Source organism: Canis lupus, chromosome 17 (assembly GCF_003254725.2).
Source record: "Canis lupus dingo isolate Sandy chromosome 17, ASM325472v2, whole genome shotgun sequence".
Classification (NCBI taxonomy): domain Eukaryota; kingdom Metazoa; phylum Chordata; class Mammalia; order Carnivora; family Canidae; genus Canis; species Canis lupus.
In genome coordinates this window covers 49,885,794-49,906,399 of record NC_064259.1, presented here as the reverse complement: position 1 = coordinate 49,906,399, position 20,606 = coordinate 49,885,794, and the positions used below count along the sequence as shown (strand labels likewise).

General features: G+C 45.2%; 1 protein-coding gene across 14 annotated transcripts in view; it reads right to left on the bottom strand.

Moving 5' to 3' along the window:
- The window catches only part of SFXN5 (sideroflexin 5), a 122,687-nt gene that overhangs the window by 88,705 nt on the left and 13,376 nt on the right, over positions 1 to 20,606 (bottom strand). For 13 of the 14 annotated variants that reach the window (XM_025453566.3, XM_025453564.3, XM_025453567.3 and 10 more), the window contains one exon: positions 9,855 to 9,932. In XM_025453566.3, coding sequence (XP_025309351.1) covers positions 9,855 to 9,932 — 78 coding nt within the window. The remainder of the gene's footprint in view (positions 1 to 9,854; positions 9,933 to 20,606) is intronic. The other variant, XM_049096194.1, reaches the window with a different exon arrangement.

Here is a 20,606-nt window from a genome sequence, read left to right as displayed (position 1 = left end):
TATGGCTGCAGCCCACCCTGGGCCATGCAGAGAAGACAGTCCAGGGAGATGGTGTAGAAATAGGATGGAAGGAGGCTGGGTCCCTGAATGATCCTGTGCAGCTGAGCCATCTGCCCACCTGGAACTTGAACTGTTTCATGGGAGAGAAAGAAATTTCTACCTTATTTGAGCTGGTACATTTTGAGATATTTTCTTATAACAGTTAGTATAACTCTAAGATAACCTGTTTGGGATTACAGGAAACTGCCTCCCATGATATCAGGGAGGCCTTTCCAGAGACAGAAGAAGGAATGAAAACTAAAATAGTGTTTGAGGCTCTTCTTGTGACAACTGGCAATGCTCCCACCTCAGGAGGCAGGTGAGATGGGAGGGACATCTTCATTTAAACTAAAATTCCTAGTCATGACCTGAACTTGTTTGCACTTATCCATCTCTAGGCTGCAGCAACAACAGTCAGAGTCATAGCTTTTGGTTTTGACTCAGCCACAAATTTGCAGTCTCTTGTACAAGCCATTGCATACTGTAGACTTAGATTTTTTTAAAAATTAACCAGGCAGGGGGCACCTGGGTGGCTCAGTCAGTTAAGCGTCTGGCTTTGGCTCAGGTCATGATCCCAGGGTCCCGGGATTGAGGCCCGCGTTGGGCTCCTTGCTGGGCAGGAAGCCTGTTTCTCCTTCTGCCCCTCTGCCTTCCCTTGCTCATTCTCTCTCTCTATCTCAAATAAATAAATAAAAATGTTTGAAAAAATTAATCAGGCAGGGAAGGAAGGGCCCCTTCCTGTGTGACACCAGACTCAGCCTGTAGAGAGAGCATAACAAGGACTCGGATCTGAACCCTGGGTCTGGGCTTTTCCCTGGGACCCCCCGGACCCATGAGTCAGATGCTGGAGGCAGTAATGGCAGCAGAAGCACATGCCAAGAGCTGGTTGCTAGCTTGAAGTTTCCCAAGTCAGTCCTGCAAACAGAGTACAGGCGAGGATCATCCTGGGATGTGAAGCATTTGATGAGAGGCAAAGGAGGTCCAGTGGACAGTTCAGCCACCTGAGAATCTAGGGCAGGGAGTCCTGGCATCTCTTCAGCCTGTGAAGCAGCTGCACTTTAACCAGCAAATTCCTCAACATGGCATGTCTCTTCTGGCTTAGCCCATGTCACTCTATGCCTCTGGTGGAACATAAAAATGTGTGGCCCCAATCCTCTGAAGCTTACTCGCTGCAGCAACAAACCAGTGTGGACTTTAGACTTTGGACCTTGCTTGATTTTTCAGCTTGGGCAATGAGGACAGAGTGGGGGTAGGGGAAGCAGTCTGGGTGAGAGGTTGCTGGAACAATGTGGAAGTTTGCTGCTTTCAGAAATGTCCAGTGTCTCAGCAGAGCTGCTATCTGAATATTAGAATATTAGAAGCCCAGTGGAGATGCCAGAGAGGAGTGGAGGGTGGGCAGAAGGAAAAGCCCTGCTTCTGGGGGAGGAGTAGGGCATACCCCAGCACCCAGACCCCAGATGGAGGAGCCACCGCCCCCAGTCTGGCTCACTCCCCTTCCCCTCTGCCTCCTTCCAAGCTGCTTTTCCAAACCTCTAAAGGCAGCAAAGACAGAGCCTATTTAAAACAACCTCCAGAAGGTAATTAAACAGAGCCCGAAGGGGATCCTTCTGTAAAGCAAAGGATGCCTCCATAAAACAAACAAACAAAAAAAACTTCCTAATTTATCATTTGGGCCAATCCCATTACTCCTTACCATTAATTTTGTTGCCATGGTTACTCCCAGGTAATATGTACATATGCAAGTCTATGTGGGGTGAAGGTACCCCCCCCCCAGTCCTATAGATTCATAAAAGGAGAAAGAACATCCCCCCACCACTGGTTCAGCAGCAGTCATTTCTTCTGTATATGTGCAGCTTCCCTAAGAATACAGGCCTTGGAGTCAAACCGTGGTTTGAATTCCAGATCCCCCACCTGCTGGCCATGTGATTTGGGGCAATTTACTCAATCTTTTTTGCACCTCCGCTTCCTCATTTGCAGTATGGGGGTATGAACACTGACTTTCAAGGTTATTGCAAAGATGAAAGAAAATACATTTATTCAACAACAAATATTCCCTGAGCACCTACTATGTGCTGGGCACTACTCTGAGCACCCACAACACATCAATGAACAAAATGGACCAAAAATCCCTGCTTTTGCGGAGTTCATAGTCCACTGGCAACCGAACATAAACTAAAAATAATACAAATAAAAATAATAAGTAATTTCTCTGATATGTGAGAAGGATGGGCGCCTCAGGAAACCTGGAAGAGTGGTGCAGGGTAGGAAGGTGTGTGCGTTGGCAGTGAGAAGGAAGAGACAGGTAGTCAGGGTAGTTGTCCTTCAGGTAACACTAGAGGAAATACTTGAAGGAGAGAGTGAGTCATGCAGATATCTGGTGGGAGATTAATCTGACGGCCAGAACAGCCAGTGCAAAGGCCCTGAGGCAAAAGTGGTCCTGCTCCACATATTTAAGAGACAGCAAAGGAGGTCAGTGTGACTGGAGTGGACTGAATAAGGGGAGAGGTGTAGAAAACAAGATCACAGAGAAACTGGGTTTCTGCAGGCTGTGCTAAGGACTGTGGCTTTTACTGAGTGGAAAGCAGGGACACGATGCAGCTTTCTGAGCAGTGGTTCTTATGGGGGTTGATTTTGCACCCAGGGGACATTCAGCGATGTTTGGTTGTCACGACTTGGGAGGGGTTGCCACTGGCATCTAATTGGTAGGAGCCAGGGCTGGTGCTAAATATCCTAGTGCACAGAACAGCCCCCACAACAAAGAATTACCTGGTCTCAGATGCCAACAGCACCAAGGCTGAGAGACCCTGGAACCAAGGAGCAAGTAAAATAGTGTATGTGTTCACAGATCACTCTGGGTGCTGTCCTGGAAATGCCACAGGGGGACCCAGGTGGAATAGGGAGAGCACCAGGAGGCCACCACAGTGGTCCAGCCCAGAGATGCATCTGGAGTGCCCAGTACAACACCCAGTTCATCCTGCAAATGCTTCAGCTAGGATCGGTCACTTGCCAGGCCCAATGATAAGGGTCAAACTGTGGCCAGCCAGAGGGTGGACTCCTGACCAGGATCCCGGAAGTCTGAGGCGAAGGGTCAGGGTAAGGAAGGGGAGGTGTCAGTCAAGGCTGCCCTTCAGCTAGCTTCTGACAAACCTGCTGACACCCAGAGAAGATTTGGGGTGCAAGTATTTTTAATTCCCTGGTATTTTCTCTGCTATTTTCAGCGAAGTCCAAACACAGCTGACCCCATTTCCACTGTGCCTGAGGAAGAGACTTGCAGGATCTCTTCCATCAGCTGCCCTTTCTCTTGGTAGATTGCTGGCAGACTCCACCTTTCATGGGGCCCCTGGGTGGCCAATAGTTTATGCTAGGTATAGAGTAGGCACTTAATAAGGTGAGCCGGTCCCCAGCCCCTGGGGGTTGTGAAATGATGGGCAAGAACAACCACTCAGAAGCCAACAGGGGCTCCCAGGGACTGGCCCACCTCACTCCTGCTAACTCCAGTAGCTTCCAAGCTGGTTTCCCTAATAGCACTTACCCTCCCCAGCCATATGGCACTCAGACTGATGCTACCCCAGTACATATTCAGGTTACTCCCTTGCTCAAGAGCTGCCCATAGCTTCCCTTTGCCCCAACACATCTAGCAACTCTACTGGAGTTTCAAAAACTTTTGCAATCTGAAACTTCCCAACTGCCTCTCTAGCTTCCTCTCTCTGGTCTCATCTTCTCTCCCTGCTCCTTTCCCTCCCCTGATCCCATCTCTCTCTCTCTCTGCTCCACTCCACTTCTCTCTCGGGGCCCATTCATTGTGGTGGGTTTCTGTCTACACTCTACACCAACCCCTTGTGTCCCCTCCCTGAGTCCTTCCTCACCCTCTGCATTCTCAAGATTCTCTCCCCACTGGACTCCTACCTGCCTCCACATGAACTTCACACAGACTAGCCTCCAGCCTCGTCTCTAGTGCCCGCTTCCATGTGGTCACTTCACCTGTGCTGGGAGCTGGCAGTGTGAGGGCAGGACTAGGGTATGCTCACCTTCTGCTCAGGCCCACCTCCCAGAGCACCTACTATATCCAGGATGCTCAGCAGATGCCTGAAGCCTGCTCTCACTGTGTGAACTGCACAGGTGTGCATGGGCTGCAGACCTTCACAAATGCTAAGCTCCTCTGCCTGCCATGTTTAGACACATGAGTTCACTCCACAGAGTATCCCCTTTCCTTTCAAATCCACCTTCAAGTTCTAGGTGAAAGGTGGGCATTGGATCTAGCCGGCTATGGGACCTTGGGTAAGAAATGTAACCTCTTGGGATGCTTGGGTGGCTCAGTGATAGAGCATCTTCATGATCCTGGGGTCCTGGGATCGAGTCCTGTATCAGGATCTCTGCAGGGAGCCTGCTTCTCCCTCAGCCTATGTCTCTGCTTCTCTCTGTCTCTCATGAATAAAATAAATAAAATATAAAAAAAAAAAAAAAAAAAAAAAAGAAATGTAACCTCTCTGAGATTCAGTTTTCTTGCCTGTAAAATGGGGTTAATACAGGCACCTACCAAATAGGGTTCCTGTGAATATCAACTGAAATATGTATAAAGTGCTAAGACTTGGTGTAATGCCTGGCACTTGGTAAACACCAAGTGAGTGGTGGCTCATTAGCACAAGGGAATCTTTCACCTTTAACCTCACCCATCTCCATGCATAACAAACTACTGCAACAACACCGTGGCATATAAAGTGAGCACAGCAGAGTCAATATCTAGAAATCTAGTCCAGCTGCCTATACTTATACTTTTGCTCTCATCTATGGCTTTGTTGTTTAACTGATAGCTCCAGTCTTTATCAGGGCTCCTCACATATCAAATTTCTACTTGTCAAGCCCAAAGGGTAAATTATGTTTACTTTTATTTTATCCTAAGGATGAATTTTTCACTGGTATAGCAACATTTTAATGAGTTAACAGTCTCTGGTGGAGAGATATAAGCTACCCACTAACAGAAGACCAAATAGAGGCCATCGGGTATGAACAATCCACTTGTGTATACCCACTGGTGAGATGTCATAACCAGAGGCCAGGTTAGATAACACACTGGTACGCAGGTTACCCAGGGCTGCCCATGACATCAAGACAGGTCTGCAGGCAATAGCAGGTAGCCAGGGGCTTCTGATCCACATGCCTAAAAAAGGATGTCAGAGCAGGCACAGAGCCCAGGGCAGATGAAGCTGTCCAGACTGAGATCACAAGCTACCCTGGGCCTGGATAAAACTTGTGAGCAGGGCCGCCTGGACCAGGAATAGGGGACTATCCTTAACTCCAGATTGCTGAGGCTTCCCCAAATCCTGGGCTTATATATCATCACCCACCCACTCAATTCCTGTCTATGAGGCCAGAAGGTGTGTGGCTTGTAGATGGGGCTCAGGGAGGGAAGCACTGTAAGAGCTGCCAGAGCCCAATCCCTGATGCCCCGGAGAGCCAGGAGGACCAGAAAGGGAAGGAGAGGGAGGATCTGCTTAGTAAAGGGGCCGAGCAGCAGGCTCCCACCTAGAGCAATGTGCTACCCTGCCACCAGATAGATACTACAGGCATCATCACCATGAGCCAGAATTGGGAAGTAGAACTAGCGCCAAGATCCCCGCAACCACCCCTCCTCCCAGCTCCCTGGAGGCACATGGGGGCTTTTAGGACAGAAAACAAAAGAGGCCCCAGGAAACAGGACAAGCAATCTAAGGCTACTGAAGGAAATAAGGGGGAAATACATGGCCACATTCCCCAAACTCTGGATGCTGGAGGGAGTCCCAAGAGGCCACCTCAGCCAGACGGAGATTGGGTTGGGAGCTGACAGAGGACAAGGAAGGTTTGGGGGGCTGAACTCACCTCTGATGGGTCCAAGAGGAACTGCAAAGGTCTGAGGACTACTCTAGCCTAAAGAGGAGCATGTCAGGTCATGCTACTCAGGCTCCTCAGTGCCTGTGCCAGAGGGAAGTACTGTGCTCAGGGATGATTTGGTCATGGCCTGTCCTTCCTAATGGCAGCACAGATGCCTGAAGATAGACCTGCCTAGCCATCACTGCCTCATCTCCCATCACCCCCCAGGGCCCTGCACAAGGATGTCTGGCCAAGGTGCTCCAATCAACTCACACATTTGCCCTCCTTTCAAGTGGCCAGGCCGCAATTGAGCACATTCATCTAGAATTCCCCTGGAGGAGCTTGCTATCTCTGCTCATGATGTGCTTCCTCACCTGGACGGCTCCTACACAGTGCTTCTCCTGGCCAGCCCCTTCTCATTCCTCAAATCCCAGCCAAGAAATCCCTTCTAGACAGTTTGTGCACATTACTCCTTCCTCTGCTCTCCTATAGTATTGTGGCTATTCATAATTGTTCCCTAGATTCTGGGGGTCCGTGAAACAAGATCCTCATCTACTTTCTTCCTTGTTCTCTCCCTCAGGCTCCAGCATCACAACTGTCCTGCAGGTGCTCCATAAAGACATATTAAATGAACTGGGTTGGGGAGAGCTGATGACTAAGCCACCTACCCCAGGAACATCCAACCAGTGTGTCATGGGCAGCCTAGAGCCTCAGCATGGGCTTTACACCTAAAGGTGTTAGAAAGCAGAGTTAATGCCTCATAAAGTTACCAAAAGAATGGAAAAGGAAACAACAGCAGAGTAGGGATAGCACTATGCTTTTGAATGGAAAACAAGTTTTAGTAACTGATCCAGTAGAGAGGAAGTAACCACCCCCTCAGTGCCTGCAGAGTGCATGCTTAAGGAGACAGTTGATTGCCCTCAAAACACCAGCAAAACTCAGGACTTGGAGAGACCAGGTACCATAGGAAAAAAAGGCTAATCATAAGCTAAACACAGGGAATTGGTTAAAAGTCTATCCTCAAAGTAATAAGATCCCAAGACCTTCACCATACAGCAAGGTGACTCTTTAAAAAAAAAAAAAAAAAAAAAGATTTTATTTATTTATTCATGAGAGACACAGAGAGGCAGAGACATAGGCAGAGGGAGAGGTAGGCTCCCTACAGGGAGCCTGATGCAGGACTCGATCCCAGGACCCCAGGATCACGAACTGAGCCAAAGGCAGGTGCTCAACCACTGAGCCACCCAGGTGCCCCACAAGATGACTCTTAACCACCATCACCTGTGTTCCCCAGATGCTGAGGGCTTATCAGCCTTCTGGAGAAACTGAATCCAAGTGATCCCAGACTTGGGAACATCCACACAGTGGAGGATGGGATTGGGTGAGATTCAAAGTAGGGAAATTAATTAAAGTCTGCAAAGCAACTATTGGGAATCCAGCCTCCTTCCCCTACTTGGCTTCCAGAATGCAGAGAAATGAGATGGTTACTGTATTTGCAAACAGGAAAAGAATTCTATTAAGAACAATTTTAAAAAGAATCAAAGAGCTCTTAGAAATTAAAATTATAGTAGCTGAAGTTAAAATTTCAATCGATATGTTGAAAATAAACTCAAGGACATTTCCTGCAAAGCCACAGAGAAGGACAAAGTGATGGAAGAGAAAAAAATATAAGTGTCAATCTAAGATGTCAAATATTTGACAAATAGGAGTCCCAGAATAAGAGGAAATTATCAAAGAAACAGTATAAGAAAATTTGCCAGAATTGAGAGTAGGAGTCTTCAGATTGAAAGGAGTTGCCAGGAACCCAAAATAATAAATTTTAAGAGAAGGCATTGTGGAATTTCAAAAATAAATATAATAGAAAACATACTAAACATTTCCAAAGAGGGAAAATGAGTTACTTACAAAGAATCAGAAATTAAATATATCAGATTTCCAACAGCTGACAATGAGAATACATTTTCCAATACTGAGAAGACAGTAAAACAAGGTCTTCAAAATTCTGAAAGAAAATGTCTGTAAGCCTAGGATTTTCTTCTCAGCCAAACTGTCAGTTAAGACTAAGTGTAGGGGCACTTGGGTAGCTCAGTTGGTTGGAATCTGGCTCTTGATTTCTGCCCAGGTCCTATCAGGGTCATGGGATCAAGCCCCACATTGGGCTCTGTGTTTGGCATGGAACCTGCTTAAGATTCTCTCTTTACCCCACCCCCTCCCCCACCAACAAAAAGCCTTAAAAAAAAAAAAAAAGACAATGCAGAATGACAATTTTCAGACTTAAAAGAACTCAAAATTTTCTTCCCACAGGAACAGCTGGGTGGCTCAGCTATTGAGCATTTGCCTTTGGCTCAGGGCATGATCCTGGGGTTCCAGGATCAAGTCCTGCATCAGGCTCCCCACAGGGAGGCTGCTTCTCCCTCTGCCTATGTCTCTGTCTCTCTCTGTGTCTCTCATGAATAAACAAATAAATCTTAAAAAAAATTTCTTTACATTTACTTTTTTTTAGAAAGCTACTGAAAGAGGTATTCCACCAAAATGAAAGTGTACACCAACAGGAAGACCTAGAGCTGGAGGAGGGAAAATTTCAAGGGAAAAAAAATAGAACTGAAGGACAGAGGTCTTCAGATTGAAAGGAGGCACTTAAAGTATCAAAATGCTGCTAGGATGTAGTAAGAGATCAAGAAGGTATAAAGAAAACCATGCCAATGTGAAAAACTTAGGGAATCATTAATTCCAGGTAAAATATAAAATTAAACAAGAGAGAAAACAAAAAACAGTAAATCCTATTTATATCATTGTGAATACTGAATATCCACAAACCCTCAAATCCATGACAACTATTTTGGGAGAGTGATGAGGATGGGGGAGAGACATGTGGTTTTTTATGGGGGTAAATAACAAGAGAGCTGAATCCAGCTGAATACAAAAGAACAAGTTGAAAAATAGGACTATAGGTAAGCATATTAGTTTGTCATAGATTCCTATCTGAAGAAATAACTAAAAGTATTTGTTTCTAGAGAAAAGGAATGGGAATTGAAGGGGGATGGGAGCAGCATACTATTTTTCCTTCTGGTATTTTAGTACTATTTGACTTTTTGAACTATGCACATATATTACTTTGTTTTGGAGGGGTTTTTTTTAAGCCTTTATTTATTTGAGAGAGACAGAGTGAGCAAGAGAGCACAAGCAGGGGAAGTGGCAGAGAGAGAGGGAGAAACCCAACATGGGGCTCCATCCCAGGACCCTGAGAACATGACCTGAGCTGAAAGCAGATGCTAAACTGACTGAGCCACCAGGTGCCCCTGCATACATATTACTTTGAAAAAAAAAAGTGTGAAATTAATTTTTAAGATTTTGAAAAAGAAAAACTTTGACATGTTAACCGTGTGTCCCTATAATCATTAAAGTAGCCCTATAGTGCATCCCTCTACCTTTCCTCCAGCCCAAAAACAACCATTAACATTTCACTTAGCTCTAGTTCAAAGTCCTAACTGATATTTTAAAAAATAAAATCAGTGTCCTAGCCTAATCCCCACCATACTCCCTTGTCTTTCCCATCCTTATCCTGAACTTTTGAGTAGTGGTATGCTAGTAAATGTTTAAAAATTAGTTCTTTTGGGAAGAAAGTCCTGGCTTATAGCATTTGCCAATTTCCATGGTGTAAAATACTTCCACATGGCTGATTTCAAGCTACCACTCTGACATCACCGAATGTGAGTTGAGAATATATATACATATCAGCTCCAGGAAATTATGGTATTTGCGCCTCTCTTGCCTTATCAGCATCCATGCTTTCCATGAGGTTCAGGGTATGAGGGAGAGTTCAAAGTCTCCTCCAAAAAGCCGGAAGTCCACACGGCTATGTAGTAGCAGTAGAAGTGGATAATGAAGGCAAGAGAGTGGTTCTGCTACAGGGAAGGGGATGTAGCTTTGCCACCTTCCTCCCCACCCCCTACCTCTAGCAGAATTACCTGTTCATTGGTGACACCTGGGTGCAGGGTCCCATGCTTGTAGTCCTCCAGCAGCTGCACAGCTTCTCTGAGACGTCTCTACAGGAGAAAGAAAAAAGACATTGAGCGGCACAGATCCAAGACTCCTGCAACTCTCTCCTTTGCAAACAATAAGGAAGGATACAATTTAAGTGTCCTTCCATGGGGAAATGGCTACATGACAGTGTTCTGATAATAGCATGGAACATTATTAGGCAGTTTAAAAAGTGAAGTAGATCTGTATGTGATTCCATCTCCAACATATTTTTTTGAGTGAGAAAATGAATTGCAGAGCAGTATGATGCCATTCATTATACCAAACAAACAAAGCCCACACACACATAGAAAACAATATTTTCTATGAGAATATTTATATGTGTAAATCCACCAAAAAAGCTCTAGAAGGAGACCCACCAAACTAGTGACAGGAGTTACATTGGGGTAGGAGGAACAGCTCCAGATTTGACAAGGGGCGTCAGGAGGAAATTTAATCTTAATTGTAATATTGAAAGTTTTTATAAAGATAACATATTTATGTAATACTCATATAATTTCTTTTCAACATTTTTAAAACACTAGCAGAGATTTACATACTAAAGTGCATATGGCTATAGTAACTGGTGTGGAAAGAGAGAGAAAAAAAAAGAGGCTAGAATTGTATCATCTGTAAAATCTTTTTTTTTTTTTTTCCATGAGAGATACAGAGAAAGGCAGAGACACAGGCAGAGGGAGAAGCAGGCTCCATGCAGGGAGCCTGATTCAGGACTCCATCCTAGGACCCCAGGATCATGCTCTGGGCCAAAGGCAGGTGCTAAATCGCTGAGCCACCCAGGGATCCCCTCATCTGTAAAATCTTAAAAGCTAAAGAGGGATCCCTGGGTGGCGCAGCGGTTTGGCGCCTGCCTTTGGCCCAGGGCGCAATCCTGGAGACCCGGGATCGAATCCCACGTCGGGCTCCCGGTGCATGGAGCCTGCTTCTCCCTCTGCCTATGTCTCTGCCTCTCTCTCTCTCTCTCTCTCTGTGACTATCATAAAAAAAAAAAAAAAAAGAGACAGCAAGGCAATAGAAGGCAGCCTTTGTCCACCAAAATATTTGTATAAGAATTATTCATAGCTTCACTACTCAAAAAGCCCCAAATTGCAAACAATCCAAATGTTAATACTAGAATGCACAGGTAAATTATAGTATATGTACACAATGGAAATTACACAACAATTTAAAAAGCAAACTACAAATACAGTTTACAACATGGATGAATCTCTCAGACAGAATGTGGCAAAACATATTTTCCAGAGACGGATGCTCTAATATCTTCCATGCCCCATTCTCTTCTAGAACCTTCCCACAGCCCCATTAAGAAGTAGAGTCCATGTGTCCTCCTGCTGATCCTGGGCAGAGTACAGCTGAAGTGAGGCTATGTGACCCCTGAGGCTGTGTCATAAAAATGCCCTGCACTTCCACCTTGTTCTCTTGGGATAGTCACTCGGAACTCAGCCATCATACTGTGAGGAAGGCCAAGCTGCATATGAAGAGACTCACCTGGACAGGTTTGAGGCCCTGGCTCATGGCTACAACTGAGCAGCAACTCACCCACCATGCAAGTGATCCATTTTGAAATGGACTTTCCAGTCCCCCATCAAACTGCCCCAGCAGATGCTACACAGAATAGCAATGGGCCAACCCTTCCAAGCCCTGCTCAAACTGAAGATCAGTGAGCAAAGGAATGGAGTATTGTTTTAAGCCACTACAATTTGTTATACGGCAATGAAAGGCTGATACACATAATGAAGTCTGATGCCAAAGAGTATGTATAGATTTAAAAAACAGGCAAGCTAATCTAACTAACCTGGTGTAGGTCATGACAGTGTTACTTTTGTGAGGGGGCAGGGTGCTGATTTGGAAAAGACATGAGGGAACCCTTCAAGGTAATGGAAATGTTCAATGTCTTCATCTGAGTGGTGGTTACGTGGGTATAAACAAAAGTCAGGGACACCTGGGTAGATCTGTGGTTGAGGGCCTGCCTTTGACTCAGGGTATGATCCCAATGTCCTGGGATCGAGTTCCGCATCAGGCTCACTGCATGGAGCCTGCTTCTCCCTCTGCCTGTGTCTCTGCCTCTCTCTGTGTGTGTCTCTCATAAATAAATAAATAAAATCTTAAAAAAAAACAAAACAGAAGTCAAAATGTATTAAGCCATTAACTTAGGATTTGTGCATTTTACCATATGCAGGCTATACCTCAAAAAATTAACAAGAAACAGAGAACAGTCATAGAAGCCAGCCTATGTCAAGGTGAGACAAGGGACTCAGACATCAGGGTTGTCCAGAATGGGCAAAGAAACCCAGTGAAGCTGCCGCGTCCCCATGATCTCCTCCTTTTTTTTTTTGTTCCCCTTTTAGTAGAAGGACAAGGCTAGCTGAGGATGGAAATGCAAAGACCTCAACAGAAGCCCCTTGGTCTGACTGCAGGATGCAGTACCAGGAAGGGCATCCAGTAGGGCAGCCAGGGTGTTTGCTGAGCCAGCTGATGAACAGTCCCGTAGGATGGGAAATGAACAGCCACTTCCTGTACTGCAAGAGCAGGACTCACTGCCAGTCCAGACCAGCCAGCCAGACCAGCTGACCCGTCAGGCCTGTCTGTGAAGTACCTGTGACCAACACTGGTCTAATCCAGGGCATCAAGGGCAGGGAAACTTCTCACGTAGGAGCAGCCTGACTGCTGGGAAGTACTGCCCCTCCCCTTTCAAATGTATGCATATCAACTCCAAAATTCCAGAGTCTCTCCCCAGAATCTCTTTCCAAATTGGAAATAGCTTGGTGGGATATTTGTGTGTGTTGTGGGGGGCGCGCGGGGGGGGGTGATGTAAAGAGGGCACTTAACCCATGCCGTTTAGAGAAAATGTCGGAAAAAAATAGATAAGCACAAAAGGTAATTTTAAATCACTCATAAACACACCACTGAGTTAACTACCGCAAAAGTGAGGATGGTTTAAAAAGACTGAGGATGATTTTCCTCCAGATTTAATGCATTTGTTTTTCAACAAAACGGGACCATGTTGATTGTTTGTTTTAACTTGCGTAAGGTCACATGGCTGGAAAGTGAAAAGTTTAGTGTTTGTACCCAGAATTTAGTCAGACTCTTGCTGGGTGCCCCCCACCCCTCTGAAAGCCTCCTGGGACGAGGCAAGCTCCCCACCCCAGGCCAGCTTCCTCCCACGCCGCAGCCTCTGCCACGGGACAATGAATGCTCTACTTTCCAGCGCTGAATGGTGAATGGCCGCATGTTCTCATTATTTTCCCACTCCAGGGATTCTCCCGAGTTCCTATAACAACCTGGCCAAACTCCATCTCATTTGACACAGTCATCAAAGGGAGGCCTCCTGCCACAAGAATGAGTTCCAAAGAGCTCTGATCTTGGCATGAGTTGAGGGAGAACTAAATCCAAAGTTCCTGAAGACAAGTCTGAGAAATTAGGACTGGAAGAAGCTAGAACGTGCTTTTCTGTTGCTCTGCCATCCCAATGCTCAGCCAGGCCCCTCTGTCAGAAGCTGAGGGGCTGGGGCTCAGATCCCCTGTGGGGCAGCCAAAGCCCCCAGGACACACTTGCTTTAAGAGCTCGCCCGGCCTCACTGTTCTCAGGACTGGGCTCTTCATGGCAGAGAATGGGGACATTACTGGGGAGCCCTGAGGAATGGGAGGAGGGTTTTCCCAGCTTTAAACCCTCCTCTCACCCCCATGCATTGTGATGCTTGAAAGAGGAGCCTTGGGCACTTGAGGGCTGGGGAAAGCTGGAGGTCTGTGGTCGGGTGAACTTTGCAGGAAGTCTTTTCAACTAGGAACAAAGAGGCAGCCAGGCCCTGAATGCAAAGGCAGCTAGGAGCTAGGGCCGATGAAAGGCTGCAGGCCCTTCTCTAGAGCCCTGGGCCAGGGGAAGGGTTGGCCCAGGTTGCTTCTCAGACTCCCTCATTTGGTTTGCCTGCCTCTAGCTCACCTGCTAGAGTGTCACCTTGAGGTTGTCTACTTGTATTTGACTGGGGCATGGTCTCCAGAAGGTCCTTCTGGAAACACTGGCACCTGGAAGGTCTGCTCCAGGGCAGAGAATTTGAACAGAGGAGAAATCTGGATCCAAGGGTCCTGCCCCAAAGTCCTGAGAGGTAGGAGGAAGCAGAGGGGCAGGCATGGGGTGTTAGGGTGGTGGTCAGAGAGAGCAGGACACAAAAAGGAAAGCTGGGGAAAGAGTCATCAAAAACAAAACTAATCTTTTTTGTGGGGAGAGGGGCACCATAGCCCACCCTCAAACTAAATTCAGACTGTATGGAATCCCTGCTTGGCTAAGAGAGGATGTCAAAATGATATAAAAATGTATTATAATAATATTTAATATATTAAATACATGTTGGCCATGATAGCACCTGACAGGATGAGTAGCACTCACCTCCACTTCCGGTAAGGGACCATTCCCTGTCCGGGTGGTGCCTGCAGGTTCCCACCTCCTGACCTGATTCATACTGTTCACTTTATCAGGACCCTCTTGCTCCCCAACAGTCTATGACCATCCCCATCTATCCTTCCAGGCTCAGTGCCATCTTCACGAATCTTCCAGAAATGTTCTCCTTTGCCTCTGAATAGTCAGAGTGCATTTATTTGGTTTGCATCTCTCTGAGGTTCCCAACCACTTAAGCACCTGTGTGTCCCCGTTATCTGACAGAGATTGTGCAGTGCAGTGACGGGGGTGCTGGTTTCAGGTACATCTGCGGATCCACAGGACCCATTCACCCCTGTCCATTCTTATATGGGGCTATGCATAAGAGAGATTTAACAAAAATGAGTCATTGAGGCTGTTGGGGGAGAGGTGAAGGCTATGGTCAGGGTTAGGAATCCAGGTTCCAAAGCCACAGACCAAAGTCGCTCGATGGTGATGCTCGTTGGACAGAATCCCAGAATTACAAGAGACCATGCCCTATTCACATAGGATATGGATAAGAACACCCCTTTGTATGCATCTATCATAGAACCATCTAGGCCACCCCCTCTCTGAAATAATCGGGACCAGAAAAAGGAAGGGCATTTCCATGCCCAGGGTCACAGAGGGGCAGGCAGAAGGCAACCTAGAAACCCCAAATCCCCTCAGTCCCAGTTCTGGGCCATTTCCACAAAACATCAGCATGGAAGACCTTATTATTCTCGTAACAGTAATAGAAAGAAGGGTGGTCTCCCAGTGATTTCACAGCAATGCCTACATCCCCCAGAGCTAGGGGGGCAGGGCACCTCTGGTAAGAAATGGAAGGGCCTTCTTTACTCTCATTCAAAGCCAGGCCCAGCCTGACACAGAGAAACAAGCATTCAAACATGGGCACTTCAGGCAAAAGGGAGACTTTGGGAATCTCAATGCTTGCAGAACTTTAAAAGAATAAAAATAAAAAAGGCAGCATCAGGGGCCGGGGGAATGAACTGACAATGGTGAATGCGTGAGAGAACGAAGCAGGGATGGCTGATGGAAGGCAGGGGGAGGGGAGGGCAGCAGCTGATGTCACATCATGCCTTGATTGCTCAGTACCTGTTCTCACCTGGGTCAGTCTTGCACCTGCCCAAGGCAGAACCATCATTCTCACCTTGGCCACAATGATGGCCTGAACCATTTTTATTGTGGCTCTAAACGCTAGGACTTGGGGCATGATTGACTTGGGGATGATGATTTATAGGCAGATAGACTCTCAAGCCCTTCTCTTGTCTTCCCTTAGCCTTCCCAAGCCCCTTCTTGTTTCCTCTTGGCAGTCCTGGGACCCACAGGGTTAAACATCTGTGCTGAGATTGGTCCTTGGCTCCCCATGGCCCCAGGCACCCTCAGGGAGGCCCAAGGGAAGGGGAAACCAGGGGCACCTAGGGAAAGGCTCTGCTTTCCTGTGGCTGACCTGTGGTCACTTTCAGGTGGCCCATGAGAGGTAAACAGATATAATTCTGGCAGCATAATAGAAGGTCCAACCCTTTAGAAAATAAATCTGTCTGGTTATCTCAAAAACTTTAGAAACAATCAGCCCTCCAGCCTGGGTAGCCTACTCTGGGGAATTTTTTTTTTTTTTTTAAGATTTTATTTATTTATTTTGAGAGAGAGAAGGAAAGCAAGCTGAGCAGGGAGTCTGAGGTGGGTCGTGATCCTGGGACTCCAGGATTCTGACCTGAGTGAGCCAAAGACAGACACTTAACCCATGGAGCCACCCAGGCACCCCTGGGGAATTTATTCTAGAAAATAAATGTAGCAGAAGTGAAAAGTGATAGGTCCAAGACTATTTTTCTTGGAAAAGCAAAAGATAGGAAGCCACCTATGTGTTAGATCTAAGCATCTAAGAGGGACAGTTATATAGACTTTAAATTTTGATTTTTAAAAAGTATAAAGGGGGCGCCTGGGTTCCAGAGTCCGTTAAGCATCCAGACTCTTGGTTTTGGCTCAGGTCATGATCTCAGGGTCCAGGGATAGAGCTCCACATCTGGCTCCGTGCTTAGCGAGGAGTCTTCCTAGGGATTCTCGCTCCCTTTCCCTTTCCCTCTGCCCCTCCTGCTCGTGATCTCTCTCTTTCACTCTCTAAAATAAATAAATAAATCTTTTTAAAAAATAAAAAATAAGAATAAGTAAAAAATTAAAAATTATGAAGACTTGGAAATTAATGAAAAAAAGCAAGTAAGAAATGTTCAGGGTAATAAATAGGCCAAAAAATTCATACAGATACGCAAGAGCTTAAAATGTATAAAGGTACTGACATTTGGCTATTTTTTAATTAAAAATTCCATTAAAGATTTTTAAATTAGAATATCGATGCTGTCTAGAAGGCGTTTAAATGGACATCCTCAAAGAGATTAAGAGTACATTTATCATGATGAACACTGAGTAATGTATAGAATTGTTGAATTGTTATATTGTACACCTGAAACTAATGCTGTATATTAACTATACTGAAATTCTTTTAAAGTGTAGAGAAACATTATAATTAAAAAGTATTTTAAAAAAAGTATTTAGTTGAAGGGCACCTGGGTGGCTCAGTTGGTTAAACTTCTGACTCTTTTTTTTTTTATAAGATTTAATTTATTTATTCATGAGAGATACAGAGAGAGAGAGAGAGAGAGAGAGAGAGAGAGGCAGAGACACAGGCAGAGGGAGAAGCAGGCTCCATGCAGGGAGCCTGATGTGGGACTTGATCCCAGGCCTCCAGGATCACGCCCTGGGCTGAAGAAGACTGCACTAAATCGCTGAGCCACCCGGGCTGCCCAGCATCTGATTCTTGATTTCAGCTCAGGTCTTGATCTCAGGGCATGAGTTTAAGCCCCACGTTGAGCTCCATGCCCAGCATGGAGCCTACTTTAAAAAAAATTTAGTTGGTGAAAAATTTAAAAATAAAAATAAATAAATGGACATCATCACTCACTATTATTGAGATTATAAACTGATATGATCTTGCTACAGGTTGGCATAATCTACAGGGCAATTTGGCAATACATATCAAAAGCCTTAAAATGTCTTATGTTCAGAAATTCTACTTCCAGGAATTTATGCAAAGAAAATAAAAAGAAATATGGGGAGATTTACGTACATGGATATTTATTGCAATATTATTTATAATGGCAAAAGACTTAAACCACCCAAGTGGGTCACAATAGAGAAAATTATTAAGTACTTTACAGAATAATCACATGATGGATTACTAGGTCATTATTAGATATATTTTGAAATAACATTTAATAACAAGGAAAAATGCTCATGATATGCTACATGGAAAAAAGAGTGTTATGCAAACATATATATCATATGATTCTCTGTACATATTCTATATAAAGAGTATACACACACACACACGTACACACACATATTATATAAATCATCCTAATTTTGCAAATATGCATACAGCAAAATGTCAATGGTGACAATTTCTGGCAGGTGGGATTATGAGTTGTTTTTATTTTCTTCTTTAGCCTTTCATGTATTCCAGTATTTAGGGATTACTGCAAGAATCATATCACATCAGAAGGCACATAATGTCAGATTTTTTCACCAGTGATGCTAAGTTTGGTCACCTGGCTAAAGTGGTGTCCTCTGAGCTCTTTACTGTAAAGGTAACTTGTCCTCTTTGCTAACTCCTCTTCAGGGTGAGACTTACTTGAGAGCATACGCATATCCCATTTCCCTACAACTCGTTGCTCTATGCAAGTAGCATCCACTGATGATTCTGGTCAGAGTCAGTGAGTTCATTGAGCGTTACACAATGGTTCTTTCCTTCTACATTTATCAGCTGACATTCTTCGATGAAGACCAGCTTTCCTCTCCCACACTTTTAGTATTACTAAAAGTTAGTAATTATTAGTATTACTACAGATTCATGGACTTCTCCTCCTCCTCCTTCATGTTATTGTTATTATTGACTTGCAGATTTATTATTATTACTATTATGATTATTTAGTGTGTTATAACCACTGTTTTCATTCTTCTTAATGTTCAAAGTTCCCCAAATGTCACGAGGGGGGGTCCCTTCAAGCCAGTTCCTGCGTCTCCATCATTTCATGAGTGCCCTCCTACTTTCTGTAGCAGCTCTCCCTGTCCCAGATGTGGATTTGGCCACCTCTCCAAGAAGCTTCAGTTTCTTTTAGTAGGTAGCGGTATTTAGAAACCAAGATCTGAGTGCTAAATGTGTTCACTGTTACCAGGTACCATTGCTTCTATGCCCTTTCAATGAGCAGAGCCAGGAAACTGGGAAATTATAAACATAAATGTGTGTGTGTGTGTGCCACGAGTTCATATTCCACACTTCCAATTCAATATAATATCATGTAATCCTTTGTCCTTTCCCCTCCTCCGGATCTATATCCTCCTAATTTCATGGTGAGAACCCTGGTTTCCAACATCAATATAATTACTTATCTAGTCTATCCTACACTGAGTTCATGTTATTAACACTAATATTCCAGGTAGTTTTCCCTGACCTTCAGGATGATAATCTGTCAACCATTCATTCCCTTAAATAATTATTGAATTTATTTATTTATTTATTTTAATTATTGAATTTAGAAGAGCAAATTCCTTTCATCTTCAGCCCATAATTAAAAGTAACTTTGATGTCAGCTGGTACAACCTTGCCCTTAGAGATCTAGATCTAATTCCATGACCTAGGTGCAAAGCCAAAGCTGGGGCTGATCCTGTACACACTGCACCATGATAGGAGACTCACAGCTCCTCAAGATCCATCCCCTAAATAGTCTACTCTTGCAGAAATTTCAAGAACCAAGCAGACTTTACTGGCAACTTCCCAGGAATGATGGTGGAGGGGAGAATGGTACAACACATCAACAACTTTCACCACCCAGTAGTCATGACCAGTCTCAAGATAGCCCCAGTCACAGGCCTCTCAGCTCATCCCAGATGCTTGCTTTCCTTCCCACTGTTTCTCCCTCTCCTTCCTTCTCTCTCCTCTCTTGGCAGGATCGAAAACCACAATTCTTCCCCCTCTGTCAAGCAGACCAACCTCCTCTTCTGACGCCTTGCTCAAGACGTTCTTATGACAAAGACAGCCTTCTTCCTAAGAGAAATTATGGTGAATAAAATTTCCTACGCCTCATTACACATACAAGGGTTGGAATCTTTTTAAAGCTTGGTCAATTATAAGTGACAAACAAATTGCTGCAAAAGTCTCTCAAGATGTGTCTATCCATCGACTCAGCAAATGCCTCTCAGAACCAGGTCACCAGATGGCTCAAGCTGCCCAGGATCTTTCTATCTCAAGAATCTCCAGTTTCCTGAACCACCTTTTCATGTCTCCACAAACCTATCCCCGTCACGGGAAAACAGGTCTGTCCAGATCTCTTCCAGCTGGGTGCCTGCCACCCCACACTCCCTCCCAGAGCACCAGCCAAGGACCCTGAGAGAGAAACAGTGCTCTGTAGATACTAGTCATGGTCTATGGACTGAGTCCAGCAGAAGAGGAACCTGACCCTCCTGGAAGTGCCACAGTTCATGGGGGACAGCCTCAGGTAACTCCCCTCTTTGCTTCTAATTTCTCATTGCTTCCCTGTAGATGGCCTTACTAAGCAACCTGCCTGGGCAAGAACCAGTGAGTAATGGACCTTCCAGAGTTTTTAGGCTTTGATGATGATCTATGGACAAAAACTTTCCAAAAGACCAGCATGTAGTGCTGGAAACAGTCCCCGACCAGGGAGCAAGGGGATGGGGGGTGTGAGTCTTTCTGAGAAGCCTAACCAAATCTTTGATGAGGGGAGGGGACGTGTGAAATTTGAAAAATATTTCAAAATTAAAGCTGTACTGTTTATTTTCTGGCCAGTAAATAGTTAAGTTGCTTTGTCATGTCAATTGCTGATAGGAGAAACAAGTCAAAAAGGGCTTAGTGATATACAGGAATATTGGGACCATTCAAAATGCAAGAAAGATGTGGCACAAGGAGAAGAGGAAATGAAATGGTCTGGGAATGAAAAGAGGATGGATTGGAGAGGAAGGAGAATATAGGCCCCTGGCACAGCTGGCATACCGCCCTATAGCTGTCCAACCATCCTCAAAACCCCTGCCTACTTGTAGTAATCTGGGGAGCCTGAAGTACCTCCTGACCTTCTGTCTTTCTCCACCATTTCTCACTGTGCCTCAAACACACCCTTAGCACCTATCCTTTGAGCTAAGCACTGGCCTCTGTGGTCTTTTCCATCAAGCAGGTGGCATTTTTGTTGGGATTTATGTTACAACTG